Source organism: Ostrea edulis, chromosome 4 (genome assembly GCF_947568905.1).
Source record: "Ostrea edulis chromosome 4, xbOstEdul1.1, whole genome shotgun sequence".
NCBI lineage: Eukaryota > Metazoa > Mollusca > Bivalvia > Ostreida > Ostreidae > Ostrea > Ostrea edulis.
The window spans coordinates 63856377-63876774 of record NC_079167.1 but is presented as its reverse complement, the minus strand read 5'-3'; the positions used below and the strand labels follow the sequence as shown (position 1 = coordinate 63876774).

The following is a 20398-nucleotide window of genomic DNA, read 5'->3' as shown; positions in this document are numbered from 1 at the left end:
ATTTTAAGATGTTTTTGAGAAGGTACTAGTAATCAATAATCTACTCATAAGGTTGCATGGATTACTCCGACTTGACCTGCAAATGCTGTTGAATGTATATTGAATTTAAGGACGAGGAACGTAATTCATGTTTAGGCTGCTTAGAAATTTTTCAATTTATTCAAACTGATTGCTCTGAAAATTATTAGACATATTTGAAGATATGTATATTTTTGATCTCTGAAAATGTATAGGTACAGTATATCTTATAACGAATATTTTTAGTGAATACTTATTTAATTTCTACGTTATGGTGAAAAAAATGCAAGCAAAGATAAAAAGCCCCGACCAGGACGTCAAAATCCGCCGCGTCTTGTACTTGTACTTACACTGTCAATGTTATTGGTACCGTTGTTAGGGGTACACCCTATATAAATGTAAATCTTAGTACCTTGATGTTTTACGTGTTAATGCCAAGGCACCAGAATCGTACCAATCACCTTTCCAATAATTCCATAGTGTTATAACGATCTAGTTTGCCAATACAACTTGTCATAGGGTTAAATACTGTCTGACGTGTTTCATACCACTTGTTAAACCATTATTCACACACCGAAGTTGACACACCGAATTTGACTACCGATAAATCCGTTTACCTTAACAAGATATAGGGCTGGCGGCGGGTGTGACTGGTCGACAGGGGATGCTTACTCCTCCTAGGTACCAGATCCCACCTCTGGTATGTCCAGGGGTCCATGTTTGTCCAGCTCTTAATTTTGTATTCCTTATACATGCAGGGGTTTGATCACTGTTCGTAATCTTCACCATTTAATATGTGCATTCCTTGTGATAACAACTTTCTTTTTTGTATCAATTTTTTTTTAACTTGTGTCCCTGATATTGGAGTTTGGCATACTTTTAACGAAAGTTAACCTAAGGAATAACTCATGAACTATTTAATCAAGAGAGGGCTTCCATAGTTTGTATACAGATGTTTTATGGCATGACGTTTCATTTTATACCTCGTTCATTGACCTAGTGATCTTGAAATTGGGCCCAAATTTCTTAACTTTAAGCAAATTGTTAGCCTCGCTTACAACTTTTGAATGGTGCGCGATATGGCTCTTATATATCACACGTTCATTTCTGGTGACCAGAACTTTCTTTTAGTACTCTGACCTTGGAGTTTATCCTACTTTTGAGAAATGTTAACCTAGGCAGTATATCCTGAACTATTCAAGGTAGGGTGGTCATATTTTGTATATGAATTTCTTATGACAAAAAATTTCTTTTCATACTATGATCTTTTACCTTGTGACCTTGGCTTTAAAGTTTAACCAAAATTTAAAAAAATATATAACCTTACAACTTTTGAATGGTGAGTGATACGGCTCTCATATTTCATTTCTTCATTCCTTGTGACATGACCTTTCTTTTGTTACCAACGTTGCTGACCTTGGAGTTTGGCCTGGTTTTAAGAAAAGGTAACCTAGGCAATATCTATTGAACAATTTTGTTTATAGATTCCAAATGACAAGACATTTGATTTTGTTTCTTTGTTGTCATCAGGGACATCATGTTTTACAAACACATATTGTTATATTGAAAACTCCTGGATTGCAAATTCTAGAATATATCTTTCACACAAACTGCAAGCTCTCGTTCTGCATTGGGTAAACAGAGAGAACGGACTAAAAATTTGTATGAAACACGTCAGATAACATTTGACCCATCTATATTATCGACTTAGTTGTCAGTAATCAGTCTTGGTTTAGAAATTGCACAGAACATGTTGAACTGCAATTCGTCGAGAACATGCGTTCAACACCTGGCGCGCTACTTTGCCATCTTGGAAATATTAGTAGTGATGAATCTTTGAAGGTATTTCTTGTTTTTGTTGTTGTAAAATGTACAATTCATCTCCTGATTTGTTATATCAGCTTATTTTTATAGATTATATATACACAGAAACACGAGAAATAAGTGTTATTACGTTATTGTTGAAATCAATATTTTGCGTTGCAAAATCATTACACATCTGTTGACAAAGGACGTCTGGGTCAATTATCAACGGGGTCAGTATGAAATATTAGAAGTGACTTCTAATATTTCATACTCTAACACTGAGTCACATCGTGTTAACGTATACTTTGTTGAGTTTTTTGTCCAAAAGCTAGAAACAACCAGGGATGTCTACTTTTCAAAAATGTACAAACGTGATTTCAGATATCAGGAATTTTCTTAAAGTACCTGATCTCAATTAACTGACACCCTTTTATTTCAGTGAGGATGGATCCAATAGTTAAACGTCTAAAAGAAGATTATTTAACATGCGTGATATGCTTTGAACTCTATAACGAACCAAAGGTTTTGTCATGTCTTCATACTTTTTGTGAGGTTTGCTTGGATGCCTTGATACAGAAGTCTTCCGAGAAAGAACAACTGGTATGTCCAATATGCCGGGAAATAGTGCCATTAACAGAACAATCGGTGTCGGGTTTGAAAACGCACTTCACTTATAAAGATATGATTGAAAAAATAATTAGATCCAAAGGATTGCCATTGAAAAAATTATGCTCTTTTTGCATGCTTCATTCGAAAGAGGTTGAAGCAACGTACAAATGTTTAACTTGTATGGATTTGCTGTGTGAGTTATGTGCAAAAGCCAGGCATACATATACTAGACAGACCGTAAATCATAATGTTGTCCACGTCAGGGACTACTTGGCGACAAAACACAAAGAGCCAATCAATCATGAGATACCCTGCGATCAACATCAAGAAAGATTGCGCTTCTTTTGTCAACAGTGTTTCATCCCAATTTGTGGGGAATGTGCTATTGTGGAACACAGATTCCATGATTATGTATCATTTGCAGAGGCAAGAGACATTGCTAAAGAGGAATTGAAGAAAGTTTTACAAATCTCGAAAGCAAAACAAGAAAAGCGACAACAAATTCACACAACTCTGGTATCTAAGTCGGAGGAGATATCAGCTAATGAATCATTTTTATTAGACAAGATTGATTCAACGTATAAAGAAATCGAATCCAAGTTGAAGAATCATCGTCAAATTGTTGAAGAAAAAATAAAAATAAAATCTAGCCAAGAAAGAAAAAACGTTGATATTAACATTCAAGAAAATTTAAATCTGCAGGACAATTTACAATCATCAGTCTTGTTTTGTGAGAACATGCTTTGCAAAGGAAGCGATGCAGAAGTTGTTTTTTTCTTCGAAGAAATGAAATCGTGTTTGCTGAAATGCCCAGAACCAATGGAGAAAGAAGTAAACATTTCGCTTCAAAGTTTGATAATTAATTCTGAGAGAGAATATAATATTTTTAAGTTGGAGGATGTTGTGTTCGATGGAAACACACCTGGTATAATGGCGAAAGATGCACACATGCAATTGAAATTAGACGTCAAAAACACAGTGTCAGATGAAGCGAGTTTCAAAAAACCAAGTTATGAGATTGATCACTGCTCGTTGTCTTCACCTTCCATGAAAGAAAAAAAGGCAACCAAACATTTGTTGACAGCACAAATTCCTAAATGTTTAAAAATGTATAACCTATATGACAGAAATAGCATGAAAACGCCAGGTTATACTTGCATCACATGGATTGACAGAACATCATTTGCTCTTGCAGATGAACACAACCAAACAGTAGCTCTTGTTACAATCAATTCAAAAAATCTTCGAACCCATTCAGTAAAAGATGTAAAGGCCATTACCAAATTCGGTAATTTTCTTGCGTGTAAAACCCAATCTGGTGAAGTAATCATTTATTCCTATCCAGATTTTAAGTTAGAAAGAACTTTCAACGGAGCGTACGCTTTAACATCGTGGTCATCAGAGTTAATATGGATAACAAAAGAAACAATCGTAATATTCAACATCACTAATATTCAGAAAAAGAGAATTTTAGACGAAAATGGTCATCGTTTCAAATTTAGTATGCCTCTTCATGCATGCTGTCTCCCAAATAAATCATTAGCAATCATAGACGCACCTGCTGAATGCTTGTACTTACTTGATAAGAAAGGTCAAATTTCAGTAAGATATGTGCATTCAGGGAGTATGGGTGCAGTTTCTTGTGACAGACACAATCAGATATATTTGGCATGTTATGAAACAAATGTCGTCTGCATTATCAACATAAATGGAGAGTGTATAAAAAGAATTTCCTTGAGCTGTATTCTACAGAAACCTAGGAGCATATCAGTACTCAGCGAAGAAGAGATTCTGATTTCTAATAAAAAGAACGTAGTTTTGATTGCACTAGAAGGATGAATTCTCAAACTTCGTAGGGAACACTTTTAGCAATACTGTTCTGGCCCATGAACAGTTCTATATATGATACATTGTGTATGAAATTTGATTATTTGCTCATATACTTTGTTTTACTTTTCCAAACCAAAGAGAAATCCCTTAGGATGAACTACATGCCAACTGTTTCTCAGATATAATTTGCAATGTAAAGTATCATACATGTAATAGTGAATTGATATGAAGAATCCGCGTCCATCATTAGAATGTTTGTATATAATTGGATCCAAATTAAAGAATGTTGATCGTTGGTGACTTTTGAACTCCTTTATAACGTTGCTCTTTCGATTTGATTACATTCTGAATTTTTCTCAGAGGTTGAATAGTACTACAAATTTTGTGAAAGTTTTCCTTTCAGATTAAAGTTTCAACTTTTTCGAAGCCACATCTTCGAAGGGATCTTTATCGTGCCACACCTACTGTGACACGAGACCTCGGTTTTTGCGGACTCATCCGAAGGACCACCCCATTTAGTCGCCTCTTACGACAAGCAAGGGGGTACTGAGGATCTATTCTATCCCGTATCTCCACGGCACTCAATGCAAGGTGAAGATAACGAACAGTGATCAATCTCACAACTCCTACAATCAATACAAAATAAATAGTTGGGCAAACACGGACTCCTGGACACACCAGAGGTGGGATCAGGTGTCTAGGAGGAGTAAGCATCCCCTGTTGACCGGTCAAACCCGCCGTGAGCCCTTTATCCTGATCAGGTAAACGGAGTTATCCGCAGTCAAAATCAGTGTGCCAAGAACGGCTTAATAATCGGTATGAAACACGTCAGACAGCATTTGACCCAATGAGAGGTTGTATTGACGAACTAGATCGTTATAACGACCATAGAATTTGCGAAATGCTAACTTCAATCGAGACAGTTGAAATCCCTGTACCATCAACTTGTTTGTCAGTAGCTTACCTCGATTTAAAAACTTACTATACCCAGAACAAGCTCTTGTATATCGACTCAGTTGAGATATATAAACACCATATGCAGGTGATAATGGAATATATCATTTAAATAGGAAATAAACGTTTTACATGAAAATATAGAGAAAATGTTGAAGAAAAAATTCTAAGACATATCAATATGCAAAGTTTTTTATTTCATGTGTTTTATATGGACCCTGGGGTGATGGCGGGGCTATCATTTGGGAAGAAATTTTACATAATATATGAATATAGGGAGATAATCTTTAAATAAGCATCTTCTCCAGAACAGCAAGGCCATGCTAGTCATACTGATACTGAAGCATCCCCATCTTGTGTGGATTCTGGTTCAGTTAAGTCACAACCCCATAGGACTAAGTTGAGGTCATACTATGAGGTCAAAATTTGTCATTGGATTTAAAAGGGTAAATATCTTCTGAAGCATACCAAAGCCTTGAATGACTCAGGTGTGAGCATTGTGGCCCATTGGCGTTTGATTAAGGTGGTGACTTTTGCTATTCTCATTGTAAAAACAAACCTTAAACATAAGTGATAGAAAAAGTTTTAAAACCAATTTATAAACACCTCAATGACCATGCTTTTATTTACGTGAAGGTGATGACTTTACGTAGTCATGTTACAGTTCAAGAGAAGGATGATGAATCTGTGATGTACCAATGGCAGATGGACTTAGTCCAATTCCATATGATGCATCTTCCACAATAACAATGATTTAGATTATCATCATTAGTGAAATTTTGTTTCTATTGAAGTACGTGCTATTTGCAAATGGAGAGCTACACAAGTGACTAAATAAGGATGGACAATTTATAGAAAAGGACAGTCAAAACTTGCAAAGCGGGTCTTGGCTAAATCTGGCGGCCGAAATTGTGAACGCATTTCTAAATAAAGAAATTAAAAGTACACATTGTTTCAATTTTGTATTGCTTATAGGAGTTATAAGATTGGTCACTGTTCGTTATCTTCATCTTGCATTCAACACTTTCTGTATAATTTCAGTGACTTGAGATAAAATAATTATTACATTTATTGTATGATAATCTTATTCAGGCGACAACAAGCAGATACAAATAGAAAGATAAAGAAAACTTTCTAAAGAAAACTTTTTTCAGATCATTCCTTTAATACTTCTTAGAGCTTTATTTTCATACACTTCCATACAAATTGTCTATTTCCCGAATAACTCTAAAAAGAAATTAATTCAATAATGTAGGGAACTCAACATAATCACACAGCAAAATACATATGTACATGTAGTTGTAAAACGTTTGTCGTTGTTGAATACTGATTAATGTATAGAACCCCTTTTCCCCATATCCTGTGTTCTAGAATTAAATGCATGCGCTGATAAAAACTTCTTGCAACCATCAGCAAATATAGATTTATTGGAATATGTTTGCAAAATCTTTTTCTCTTCCGACAATTAAAATCTAATGATAACCAAAGAAAATGTATTCCTTCCCATTTTCATCTTGGATACGATGTAGATAGTGTAATAGTAAACAAGCAAGTACATGTACTTAAAACACAAGTTTCATAAACAAGCTATCCGTAATATACTGTGCATGTACCTGTTTAAGCGGGATTAAAATTTTAACGACTTTGACAATCTGTTGCATATTGTTGCAGTAAATATGAAAATATCGATTCGTCCATTATCGAACACATAACACGTGTTGAATTATAATTAAACCACATACACAATCAGTATTTTATAAGTATGCAGAATTGTATATCTACTGAACTAAAACATGCCTGTGCCTGTTGTCTATGTAATATTGCACACGATTTATATCGATCAAAGTGCTACCCGTCTTGGGTTTTAAATTTATAATTACAGTTTTTCTGTTTTGTCTTTATGACAAGCCGTAGAATTTTCAGTAGGGAATACCTTGGTCGATAAATAGGGCAGATATCCTTTTGTTATCATTCGCTTTATTTCCTGGCGGAAGTTAAGACGGGTTATGCACTTTTAGACAATTCTACAGGTAGGTTGAGAAAGAAATTACATAAATATTACATGTGTAAGAATCTCTTACTTACTTATAGAGACAATAGAAGCTGTAAAGTCTGAGATTGTGCTCAGGTACTTAACAATAATGTGTATCCGTCTCTGTTTTGTCGGTTATAGATAATGATGTATGTGGGCTTTAGTTCTCTAATTATAGAAAAGTTCCACTAAGTGTAGTTTTCTGAGTTGTCTAAGGATGAGACTAAAACATTCTTATTCTTGTCAGGAAAACTTTCAAAATAAGGATGGAATGATAAAATAAATACGGAGTGGTGCTTAGAGTGGTTTCCCTTTGGTATCACACCAAACTATTCATCACGAATATACTTGCTGTGTAAATTGTTTCTTTTAATGTAATACAATATCGGTACGAAAAGCTGTGTTCTCCCTATACATAATTTTCAAATCTCGGCATTTAAAAGTAAGAATTACGGGTCTTTCGGATATGACCTTAAAAACGGAGGTCCCGTGTCGCGACAGGCGTTGCCAAGTTAAAGAACCCTCACTGCTACGGTTCTGATCGCTGATCATAGGTCTAAATTTGTGGTACTTCACCTATTGATGACGTCTCATGAGTGAACAATTTTCGACGGGACGTACAACAAATAAAGTTGTAAGAGACGACTAAATGGGGTGGTTCTTCAGATGACACCGCAAAAACCGAGGCCCCGTGTCATAGCAGATGTGGCACAAAAATGATCCTTTTATGCTTGATGGCCTTAAGCGCCGATCATAACTGTAGATTTTGTAGCCCTTCACCGGCAATGGTGACGTCTCCATAGGAACAAAATATCGATAGAAAGTTAAAAAGCATGCAATATACAATTAGATAGGTTGCATGAGGAATTTGCTTTGGTTCCCGCTGACAAAGCTTGTAATAACATTATCTTTGTTTCTTTCATTATTACAACTGTATTTTACACGAACATGGCATAAATTTCAACTTTTGGTAATCATACTTATACTCCAACTCAAAAGATAAAGTCTTCAAAACCATGCTTCGGTTTTAGATGCATTTGATATCCCAGTCAATGGGTCGAATGAATATGAGTTACCGTACCTATACTGGATTCCTAAACGTCATGAAAACCCTTACAAACAAAGATATATTGCTGGATCCAGTAAGTGTTCTACCAAGCCTCTATCTTTGCTCCTCACGAAAATATCAACAGCTGTGAAGGAGAAACTTCAAACGTACTGTGCCACAGTTGTCAGTACATTTGCCAGAAGTGGTGTATATCAAATGTGGATTCTCAAATTTTTTAAAAGAACTTTTAGTAAACTTGAAATCGCAAAGCTTTTCACAAATCAGCAACATCAAAACAAATAACTTTTCAAAACTTTACTCGACCATTCCTTACGATGAATTTAAGACTAGAATTTTTGACATGATAGACTGTTGCTTCTTCAACAAAAGTGGAACACGGAAATATTCATATTTAGTGATCAGTCATCCAAAACATTACTGTCTTAAACACCACTCTGATTCCACGCATAAATACTCTGAAGTTGAAATCAAAATTATGCAGGAGTTCCTCATTGACAATATCTTCGTAGTCTTTGGTGATCAGGTCTTCCAACAGCCTGTTGGAATTCCCGTAAGCGCAGGTTGTGCTCTTTTAGCTCTGTTAGCTGACCTGTTTTTGTATTCTGACGAAGCAGAATTTATTCAAAAACCTCTACCTGAGAAGAAAGACTCCCTTGCTGTGGACTTCAATGCGACATTTAGATATATCGACGACGATTTATCTATTAACAATAATCATTCTTATTCATCTGTCGATTCGATATATCCCTTTGAACTCGAAATGAGGGACACCAGAGTCGTCCACTTCTGCTTCATACTTAGATATTTTATTGTAGGTGGATATTGACGGCAAATTAGCGTCTCAGCTTTGTGGTGGTTTCGGCTTCTCCGCCGTCGGCTTCCCGTGTTTGTGTGGCGATGTTCCATTATCACCTGGATATGGTGTTTACATTTCTCAACTGTTTCGATACATTAGAACTTGTTCTGCGTATGATCAGTTTTTTAATCGAGGCAGGCTACTGACAAACAAGTTGGTGGTACAGGGCTTTCAACAGCCTCGTTTAAAGTCAACATTTTGCAAATTCTTTAGTCGCTATAGCAATCTAGTTTACCAATAGAACCTATGATTGGGTCAAATGCTGTCTGACGTGTTTCATAGCATTTGTTAGACCGTTCATGGTACACATATTTTGACTAGGATAACTCTATTTACCTGATCAATATATAGGGCTGACGGCGGGTGTGACCGGTCGACAGAAGATCCTTACTCCTCCTAGACACCGAACGCAGTTTCTGTACGAAAATCTTTGCGAATTTAATTTGTAAATTTTTCAACGTTGTCCAATCTATCGAGTGTAACCTATGTGGTTTAATTGATGTGGGGAAACCAAGGGTTCACTTAATAAAAGAATATCAGGGCACATATTTCAAATAGATAATGGTGGTAACCAACTTCTTTACAAATACTTCCTTTTACCTGATCAACATATAGTGCTTACGGCGGGTGTGACCGGTCGACAGGAGATGCTTACTCCTCCTAGGCACCTGATCCCACCTCTCGTATATCCAGGGGTCCATGTTTTCCCAACCCTTTTTTTGTATTGCTTATATGAGTTAGGAGATTGATCACTGTTCGTTATTTTTATCTTTTACAATCAATCAATCGTGATGATGCAAATATACTGATACCTAACACTATATGAGAATGTCCTCTATATAGCAATATAGCAGATAAAGATATAAGAGTGCATCATATATATATAAATGGATAGGTATTGCATACCCATGAAAATGGATGAGGTAAAAAAAAAAAAAAAAGGTATAAATGAGATTTCTAGCAAATGAAATATCAAGAAAAAGTATTGAAGCACACTTTCTCCAATTTTGACGTCTCTTTCACTCGTTCAAGACAATATCGTATCATCATAGAACTATGTTCACATGCACATATTTAAAAATCTGTATCAGAAACAAGAATATTCTGCAACTTCTATGTTGACAAAATGTATCACACTGTTGCCATGTTTCTGATAAATAACACTTGCAATGAGTTTTAGTTCCAATAAAGAATCACAATTGGAAATCAGTAGAGGGCGTGCTAGATATAATTTGTCTTCACAAATGTATGCTCTCCATAGATACCCCGTAATTCATTGATTGATATCTCCAATAATATAAACGTCTTAAACAGCTATTCTTTATATTATGTAATTTTGTTTTGTTGATGTCAAATTGAAAGGCCGTTGTTTTGATCGATAAATGAAGTACTTACTACGTTGAAACAGCAAATAATTACCACTAACAAAACGTTAGTACATTAGTATATACGAACTCTGCGTATCAAATTATATTTTGAAAACAGTAAGTTTTTTTTAATAATGCCAATTATATATGCACATAAATGTTTCCTTGCCTAGTGATAATAATTTCTTCTATTTACAATCTCTTTCCAGATTAAATGGACGCCATATCTTCAACAATAACTGACGAGATTCTGACGTGTTCTATTTGTTTAGAGATCTACAAAGATCCAAAAATATTACCATGTTTGCATTCATTCTGTAAAACATGCATCGGAAACTTCATACGGAAGGAAGATCAAAACACCAAACATAGTTGCCCCCTGTGCAGAGAAAACTTTAAAATTCCTAACGATTCTACAGATCCATTAAAAACAAATTTCTGTTTAAAGAATCTTATTGAGCTTGTCACCTCTGGCAAACAGGAAGTGACAAAATTGTGCTCATTTTGCACTTTGTTGGGTAAAGACGTTGAAGCATCTGCACAATGCCTCACATGTAAAGATTTGCTTTGTTCTGAATGTGCCAATCACCGACACCGATCAACGAGACTCACATTAAATCACATAGTTGTTACCCTCGCTGAAGTGAAGACTGGAAAATACAACGATGTAATTCGCTCAAAACAACAAATTCCTTGTTCTGAACATACCGACGAGGATTTAAGATACTTTTGCGACACGTGTGATGTTCCCATTTGTCGAGACTGCATTGTCCTCAGCCATCAAGGACATAAATATATCGCACCAAAATACGCAAGAAAGAGGTTGGACGACAGTCTTGAAAAACTTATGAGTGTTTTAAAGGAAAACTTAGAAAAACTGAAATCTGGAAAAGATAACGTAGAACATGCTTTGAATCAACTAGAGGATGAAAAGCAAAAGTTCAAAAAAAAATTGGAAAAGCAATTTGATGTTGTTGTTGAAAATATATGAAGCTCGAAAACGTCTATCGAAAATGACTTTGATCGCATTGTGGAATCAAAGCAGGAATCTTTACACAGACAAGGAGAATCAATAGAAATTGAGAATAAAGAACTGGGTGAGACTGTTTCATTTTGCAGTAACATTCTCAGCAGTTGTGGAAGTGATATTGAAATTCTTACAATGAAAACTGAACTAAATGAGCGTTTGGAAAAATTTCAGTCTTTGAAAACTGTAGAAAGCTGTACAGTCAAGGAACTCGACCTGCCAACCTTTCAAATCACCACTGACGGAAAGGTGTTTGGATTATCGTTAAAAGGAAAAAAAGGACATAAAGGAAGTCCAAATATGGAACATTTTATATCAGAGGCATCTCTCAATGATATTGCTGAAAAGGAAGCCGATTCCCCCAAATTCAAAGAAAATGAAAATAGATCTCTTCCTTTGTATCTCAAGTCCTTACAAACCCTGGACTGCAAAGAGAAGGAAGACAAATTCATACCAAGTTACACCAGTGTGGCATGGATTGACAAAGATACATACGCAGTTGTCGACCAATCAAATCAAAAACTAAAATTCTTTGGAATGTCGGGAAATGATACTAAATCAGTGGTTTTCCCTGAGTATTTGGTGGTTAGTCCTTTCAAAGATGGAATATCGTATCATACCACAGGACGCAGGTTGATTGTCTTAAACAATTCAATGGTGAAGGAAAAAGAATTTAGCGGGGTTTCCACTCTCTTGACCTGTCATCCCAAATCTGAGCAAGTAAGCTGGATCTCCGTTTTCGATAAAAATATGTGTGTACAAGGACAAGGAATTGAAAGAAATGCCAATTAAAGATCAGCATACAGCAGTGAAATTTGGTAATCCTATGTTTGGGCATGTTCTATTGAATGGAATGTTTGTTGTGTCTGATTGCGCTAGAGATTGTATCTTTATAATACGAAAGTCAGGTTACATAGAAAGAAGAAAGTATTTCAGTCCTGGTGCCGTTTCCTCGGACATGAACAATAGCATTTATGTATGCGATTACCGACAGAGCCTAGTCGTTGTTTTTTCAGTTTCTGGAGACACGTTAAGGACATATAAAATCAGCTCATTCCTACCTAATCCAAAGAGTATTGCTGTAAATACAAACGGTCGCACATTAATTTCAAACGACCGTACCATCATTTTGGCAGAGTTGATATAAAGAATGTAAAAATTTTAAAGTAGAATTTGCGCCACCACTCATCAGAATCAACACTCTAGATCATCAGTTTGATCTCATATTCAGATGTTAAATCTTATTTGTCTGATATTCGTAGGATTGGTTAACTATATATCGTTAACCGATTGGTGACTGTATTATCATCCATAATAATATCCATTTCATTGCGATCCAGCCTCACCCCCCAACACCTCCCAAATGCACCAACATAGTGAAGTTGAAGTGTGTTGTAGTAACATACATATGCTCCGTATGGGACGTATGGGTTGTCCCATGGTTAAAAATAAATAAATAAGGAATATCGTGTACCAACACGTCTGATGATTGTGGTACTGTCTTTTGATGGCCGGACACATACATGTGGTCATAGGTCATAAATGATAATGAAATAAAGAAGTAACTTCTATCTTATATATAAAAAAAAGATATTATAAAATGATATCGATTTAATTATAAATAAGTAATAAAATTGAAAATTATAGATAAGTAATAAAATTGAAAAAGAAAATTCATTATTTTATTAAATATATTTGATAAGTTTTATTTAATTTATAATATTAATAATAATTTGTATTATTGATAACAATTTTTAATCTATTTATTTAATACTTTATTTTAATAATTTATTTAGCAATTTTAGTAATAAGTTTTATTTAATTTATTTAGTAACATTGATAATAATTATGTTCGACGACGATGGAGTGGTGCATAACTTTGAGAAAATGGAGACTAAAAATTCCTCACTGAGCCAAAGCAAGTTCTTCACTGATAGAGAATGGGTAAAATGAGAAACATGATAAAGACCAATTTAGCATTTCCACTGTTTGTTGGTTTTCTCTTATCGCTTCGCCGATTTTGTCACTGCTGCAAGTCGAACCCGACAATAAATTACTCGCTCAATACGTATTTTTCTCGCATGATGCAGGGTTTTTTTCACGGCGTCTTGTGACCAAGATCTGACCAATTAGATTTCAACAATTTTGTCTGAATCGTGATAAATACGGTATACATATGTAATGTATTTACCATATATGCTAGATTTTGAAAAATTATATTTAGTTAGATACACGTGCAGATATGGTTATCAGAAATATGTTGACGAATCTAGTTTTCTAAACAAATAATTATATATTTTCTTTGTTTACATTATATGCAAAGTGGAATGCACAAGTATGATTTTACTTTCTTTTCAAAATTTTACACATTACATGTAGATCTTTTGGTTTATTATTCTACCTGTATTACAATTAACCGAAACTTAAACACTAACGCGTATACTACATATACATGTATTATCACAGCACGTGCTTTTTAAATATAGAAATTGATAATAAAGGTATTTTCATAAATAATTATATGAGCCCAGATATTTATTATATATTTTGATTCAAGACAAATTCGATCAAGAGCCTGAGAACAGGAGAGGAGGTGTCTTTATTCTTTTTTTTTTGTGAGCACCTGTGACATATATTTTTTACATATATATATTACATGATATAGGGTTTGAACGAAACGTATGTTGACGGTTAACAGTTCTAATATAACTTCCGTATTTAGTTGGAAATAACTAAGTTAACTATTTGAATGACAATAATTTTTTTTTACTGATATCTGATTTTATTTTTTTTTTCCAGCGGCGGTATTTATCACTGAATGTGCTTTTGATAACGTGTTTAAGAACATGTGTTAGCAATGTCATCACCTTTCAGCGAAATAACATGCATTAAAAATACCGATTACATATACAGCATATATGTATTTAATGATTGATTGATTGAATATTGCTTAACGTCCCCCTGGAGAATATTTCACTCATATGTAGACGTCTATGTATTTAGTGAAAAGCATACATAGCTTATCACTAAATACATAGACGTCTTCATATGAGTATTTAGTGAAAAGCATACAAAGCTTTCATTTAATAAAAAAATATATATATAAAGATTCTAACACAATTAAATAATGTCGCGTGAATTGTAAACGGGGAAAGCACGAGATCTATTCATATTCCTAAAGTGAATGTTGTCCTTTGTGTTGAGACCCGCCCATTTTGTTTATCATTATTCATGAAGGAGTACTATGACGAAAACTGCTTGTTATGGGGTTTAATAATCAATTGATATTTCGATATTCCTCGTGACAAAAAACAAAGGGAACTATTAAAACTATATAGAAACCATCGTATGTGGCCTTTATGTATAAAATTTTGACTTTTGTACAGTAGTATTGCTTTTATTGACCATGGAAAAGGGGGTCTACTCTAATTGCTGTTTCACCTCATCCTTGACACGTTTTCTGATTTGTCGTTATGACGAGCCGTAAGATTGTTAATGGTGCTTATCTTGGTCGGTAAATAGTGCAGATATGTTTGGTTTGTTCTAGCGGAAATCAAGATGGGATATGCAGTTTTGAACAATTTTTCAGGTAGGAGGAGAAAGAAGTTATATAAGTAGATTATGCTATTCATTATTCAAAGAGTTCCATTAAATCTATTTTTCTGAGTTGTTTAAGGTTGAGTTTAAAAACCAGGTAGCTTAATCCTGTCGTATCAAGAATGCATGTGTCGCTAGGATGAAGAAAAACGCTTATTATTAAAGGGACTGGTTCACGATTTTTGAAAAATATATTTTTCATTTTTTATGTTAAACATTAAAAATATAACTGATTTAATGTGGACAGCCAAAATTTTGACCTCCTGAATGCAAGAACAAAAGCAATATTTTAGCCTTAAATCTGTGTTATGTAAATAAAGACTCGAGTCTTTTCCTGTAAACAAACAAACCAGTGGAATGTTAATTTTTTAATATGAAGCATCTTAATCTTGCATATTCACAAATTTTAACTTTTAGATAACATATTTTACCCAAAAGAATGCTTGAAATGTGAAAGATATGATTAACTTAAATAGATATCCAATTCTTTTGAAAATTTCGTAAACAATATCATACCGCAATTTTTGTTTACAAAACAAATAATAAACTCTCTAAAATGAGATTCTATGATAATGTATAAACTTAATTTTTATGTGAAATCTTTTAAACATATCAGACAATAGATTTTGATCATCAAAAGTGAAAAACAAAATTTTGGGGGAAATCGTGAATCAGTCCCTTTAAATGATTTTCCTTTGGTATCATATCAAGATATCACTCAAGAATTAATGTTTTTTTTAATATGATACATCATCAATGCACAAAGTTTTTCTTCCTGTCATATATATTTTCTTGTTGATCAAAACATCCACACTAAATAGTGGGATGTTTTCATATTGTTATGCACGCAAGAAGTCCAGTAACCTAAAATTGTAATAATATGACTATTTTCTTTATACATTTATAGATGTTTTACATGATTCTGGTTGTCCTTAAAGTATTTCTAATGAGTGCGTAGAGGGTCCTTAGATTTCAAACTCTCCCAGGCCAATTCAATATTTCACTCCGAATGATATATCATAATATGAAAATGTTCGTCTTTCAGTGAACGTAAATACTTAACCCAAATGCTTTTTTCTTTATTCTTAGAATGCTATTTATAGGATTGATTTCTGTTCGTTTTCGTCACCATTTCCCATGCTTTAGGGTGTAAATTCCACTTGAAACATTTCTTTGAAGTGCTACCAAAAACGGTATGTGAATCAAACGAATATCTTGTTATGGATGTCATCCTAGGAGCATTATTTCTGATACTGTAGATATCTGAATGTCATTCTAGGAGCATTACATCTGATTCTGTAGATATCTAAATGCTTCTTGGTGTGATTTTCTCAGGTAATTGTAGGTTTTGAATGTTGGTTCCTCACTGCGACAGACACGAAAAAATTTGCTATATAATACCCAAAAAAAACAAAACCTGTCTCTTAACTCAATTTTTGCTCTACACCATTTCTTTTATCAATCAGAAAGTACATCAATTTGAACAATAGTTTCAATTGATTAGATCTCTGACTTAAACCAATTTCTTTTTGAAAAATAATGTGGATCTTTACACAACGTGCAAAGAAAAGGAAATATTATGTTCCTTCTGTATTCTAATTGGCAAAAATGCTGAAGTCGTCTCTCAGTGCTTAATTTGTGGGGACTTTCTATGTTGTGTCGAACGACATAAAACACGAATCAAACTTACAAACATGTGGTGGTCCCCTTTGTAGATGTGATAGCTGGGGTATATAATGAGACTATTTGATCGCTTCAGCAAATTCCGTGTTTTAAACATGACAATGAGCATATCAAATATATTTGTAAATCATATGATGTCCCCGTCTGTAGTGAATGTATAATTTTTGAACACCGAAAACATGACTGCGATCTATCATCAGAAGCGCGGAAAAGAAACGAGGAAAATTTCAACGTTTTGATGACATCTTCAGAAGAACGATTAAAGTTATTGCACATGGTACAGAAATCTGTAAGAGGTGAAGTAGAAAAACTCGAGAAAATAAAGACATGTTAAATGAACGAATAAACAAGTCTGTTAAACAAAGACCTGATAATGCGACATATTTTAAGGTTAAAACTGAGCAGTGTTGGAAGCAATTCTTCAGTTCCACAGAGATAAGCTGGCTTTAATAGAAAAAGAACTTAAATTACTGAAAGAATCATACTCCTTCTGCAAAAATGTCACTGAATATGGAAGTGATATAGAAGTTTTTATTTTACAAAAAGATATAATTAAGCGTCTCTCGAAGCTAAAACTGACACAAAAAGTGGAGGATTATAACTACAAAGAAGTTAACCTTCCATTTTTTAGATCATTTCCGATACAGATTGTTGTTGGATGGTGCTTAGGCAGAATAGCGATGTCCTGCTCACAAGCCAGTATATTCAGTGAAACCGAAATCATCCAGGGATACCAACAGTAAGAGACGATGGTAGATGTATAAATACATTCAAACAATTCTTTTCGATTGTCATGTGGTGTGTTTGTTTATATCTAGTACATAAACTTGATAAACTTTTCAGATAATACTGATTAACTGATTAAAATCTTCGACAAGGAATACATATCACAACGATGATGTCCAAAGTAAATATCCAGGACAGCTTTTTTGCTTTTGTTTTGTTTATTGCTGTTTTTTTTTTTAATTTCACTGTAATAGAGATATAGAGTTTATTCCATGAACGGAAATTTACCTACAGTTTTAACAGTATCTGGAATTCGCTTTTATTTTCAACTACAGTATATGTTGTTGAAATTATTTGCATAAATCATACCTGAATCAAATTACCATATTTACCAGAAAACAAATGATGGAAACAGGAGTTGGATTGCTTCTTTCTTTGATTCAGTCTTTAGCTCACCTGAGCTTTTCTGATCGCCTGTTGTCCGTCATCTTTCCGTCCGTAAACTTTTTACATCTTCGACTTCATTCTCCAGAACCACTGGGCCGATTTCAACCACACTTGGAACAAAGCATCCTTTGGTGAAGGGCTTTCAAGTTTGTTCAAATGAAGTGCAATGCCCCCTTCAAAGGGGAGATAATCAGAAAATTGCAAAAATAGGATGGGGTCATTTAAAAATCTTAAGAACCACTTGGTCAGAAGAGCTGAAATTTATATGAAAGGTTCCTGGCATAGTGTACATTCAAGTTTATTAAAATCACGGCCCTAGGTTTGATGGGGTCACAATAAGGGATCAATGTTTTATATACAAATATATAGGGAAAATCTTTCAATATCCTCTTCTTAAGAACCACTTGGTCAGGAAAGTACACATTTACATGAAAGCCTCCTGACATAGTGCAGTTTAGAATTTGATACACGTAAACTAATGGTCCCCCGGGGTAGGATGGGGCCACAATAGGGGATCAAAGTTTTACATACAACATATAGGGAAAATCTTTATAAATCTTCTTCTCGAGAACCATTGGGCCAGAGAAGTTTACATTTACATGAAAGCTTTCTGTCATATTGCAAATTCAAGCTTTTGAAAATGACAGCACCCGGGGGTAGGTTGTGGCCACAATAGAGATCAAAGTTTTACATGCGAATATATTTGGAAAATCTATAAATGTCGGCCAAGGTGACTCGGGTGAGCAATGTGACCCATGGGCCTCTTGTTATACAATTGTAATGATCTGTTTAAATTCTTGAAAGAAACAGTTTCTTGAAAACACATTAATATATTTACGGTGTTAAATTGAACATACATGCTGTCATGTAGTATTTGTGCTTACATTTTTTTAAAAACTGATATTCTTTCTCAATTAAACCTGTGCTTACAAAGGTGTGGAACAGTCTACCTCCACTGACAATCACCAATAATGAAGGTGTAGTGTTTGCCTGAGACAGCTGTTAAAAGGACTAAAATGAGCAGAAAAATTACTTTTGACATATCCGGCGTGCCATAAGGTATTATATTATATGCAGGCCATTGCATTTAGTGAATACGGAAGTTAACAATCTGGAGCAAGCAACTGTACTATGATCAACCGAATATCGTTATCTGCTGACATTAGTATTCAGTATTTTCGACAACTGTAAGTAAAAGTTAAGACGCTGTTAAATATTCATATTGATGCTACTTTTCTTATAATGTTAATAACAGTACAGTTATGTTCAAATGTAAGAATTTGACTCAAGTTACACTGTAAAACAACGTAGAAAAATAGAAACTATGTATTTTCCTGCCTCTGATAAAAATCTTAAAATTTCATTGGCTGAAACCAATATTATATACAACGATATTATACCTCTTACTAACCTAATATTGTCAATTTGCCCCGGCTTTCCACGCGGTGTTTTGTTGGTTTAAATGTCGCAGCCATTTTCCCATTATTATACACTCGACGAAGTATCTCATGAATGCATATGTTGCAGTCATTTATTATTATTGTACATTAAGAAAGCATCAAGAATTAAGAATGTCATTATTCAATGTATACGTAAAATCATCTACAGGATACATTCTTTATGTATACACCTAGAGGGTAATTATATGGGACCCTTGGAGAAAACAAATAGGTTAGGCTTACGCCTCGCCCAATAGGATTATTTTCAAAAAACCCATATACATGTATATCCGTTATTACCATTAACTTACCAATATGCTACTGTAACATGAAGACTGATTAAATGAAATTGCCATTATAATAAAATGAGAATTACATAAGAGTTTACAGGTAAATAGAAACGGCTGCTTTGTTCCTTCAGAAAACATCAAGGTACTCTACCCAGAATACCGTCCTTACAGAACTCACACGGGTTGAGGTATTGATGACACAGTGTTCAAGTACTTCGACTGAGATCACAGGGTGGAGTTTCTGTACAATTTGCTTCGTATATGTCGTAAAGAACCACTAACCCTTATATGATTTGTTGGGTAAAGAAAACTAACAAGAATATCTCATATACATATTCTTGGATACAAGTGTACTGGTGTGAATGATGTCAGGTGAATTTCCCTCAGCTTGAATAAAGACATGTATTGACATAGAATAGAAGCGCACATGTCGAGTAATCCCCATATGTTTGAAAACATTACATATGTATCATGATATTCAAGGACATTTGCTATGCATTGTATTTTGATTTTGAAATATTGTATTGTTTCCTTTGTTCAAACTAAGACTAACAAACATTTTTATATATTTATTTAATATTTATGACATTTGAATAGGAACATTCAAATAATTCAAATAACAATATACAATATTACCTGACCGCAACA

General features: G+C 34.3%; 1 protein-coding gene and 1 pseudogene across 1 annotated transcript; both read left to right on the top strand.

Moving 5' to 3' along the window:
* Window positions 1-1747: 1747 nt before the first annotated feature.
* LOC125670959 (E3 ubiquitin-protein ligase Midline-1-like) lies at window positions 1748-6158 on the top strand. The gene is made up of 2 exons (XM_048906425.2): window positions 1748-1860; window positions 2264-6158. Exon 2 carries the CDS (start codon window positions 2269-2271, stop codon window positions 4270-4272), a length of 2004 nt encoding a protein of 667 aa, XP_048762382.2. The 5' UTR covers window positions 1748-1860; window positions 2264-2268; the 3' UTR covers window positions 4273-6158.
* Window positions 6159-7094: 936 nt separating this feature from the next.
* Window positions 7095-20322, top strand: LOC125670957 (E3 ubiquitin-protein ligase TRIM56-like; annotated as a pseudogene).
* The last annotated feature ends 76 nt before the right edge of the window (window positions 20323-20398 follow it).

What these genes read in the sequence shown, in the direction of transcription:
- LOC125670959 (XM_048906425.2), top strand. Translation starts at nt 2,269, where the DNA reads ATGGATCCAATAGTTAAACGTCTAAAAGAAGATTATTTAACATGCGTG.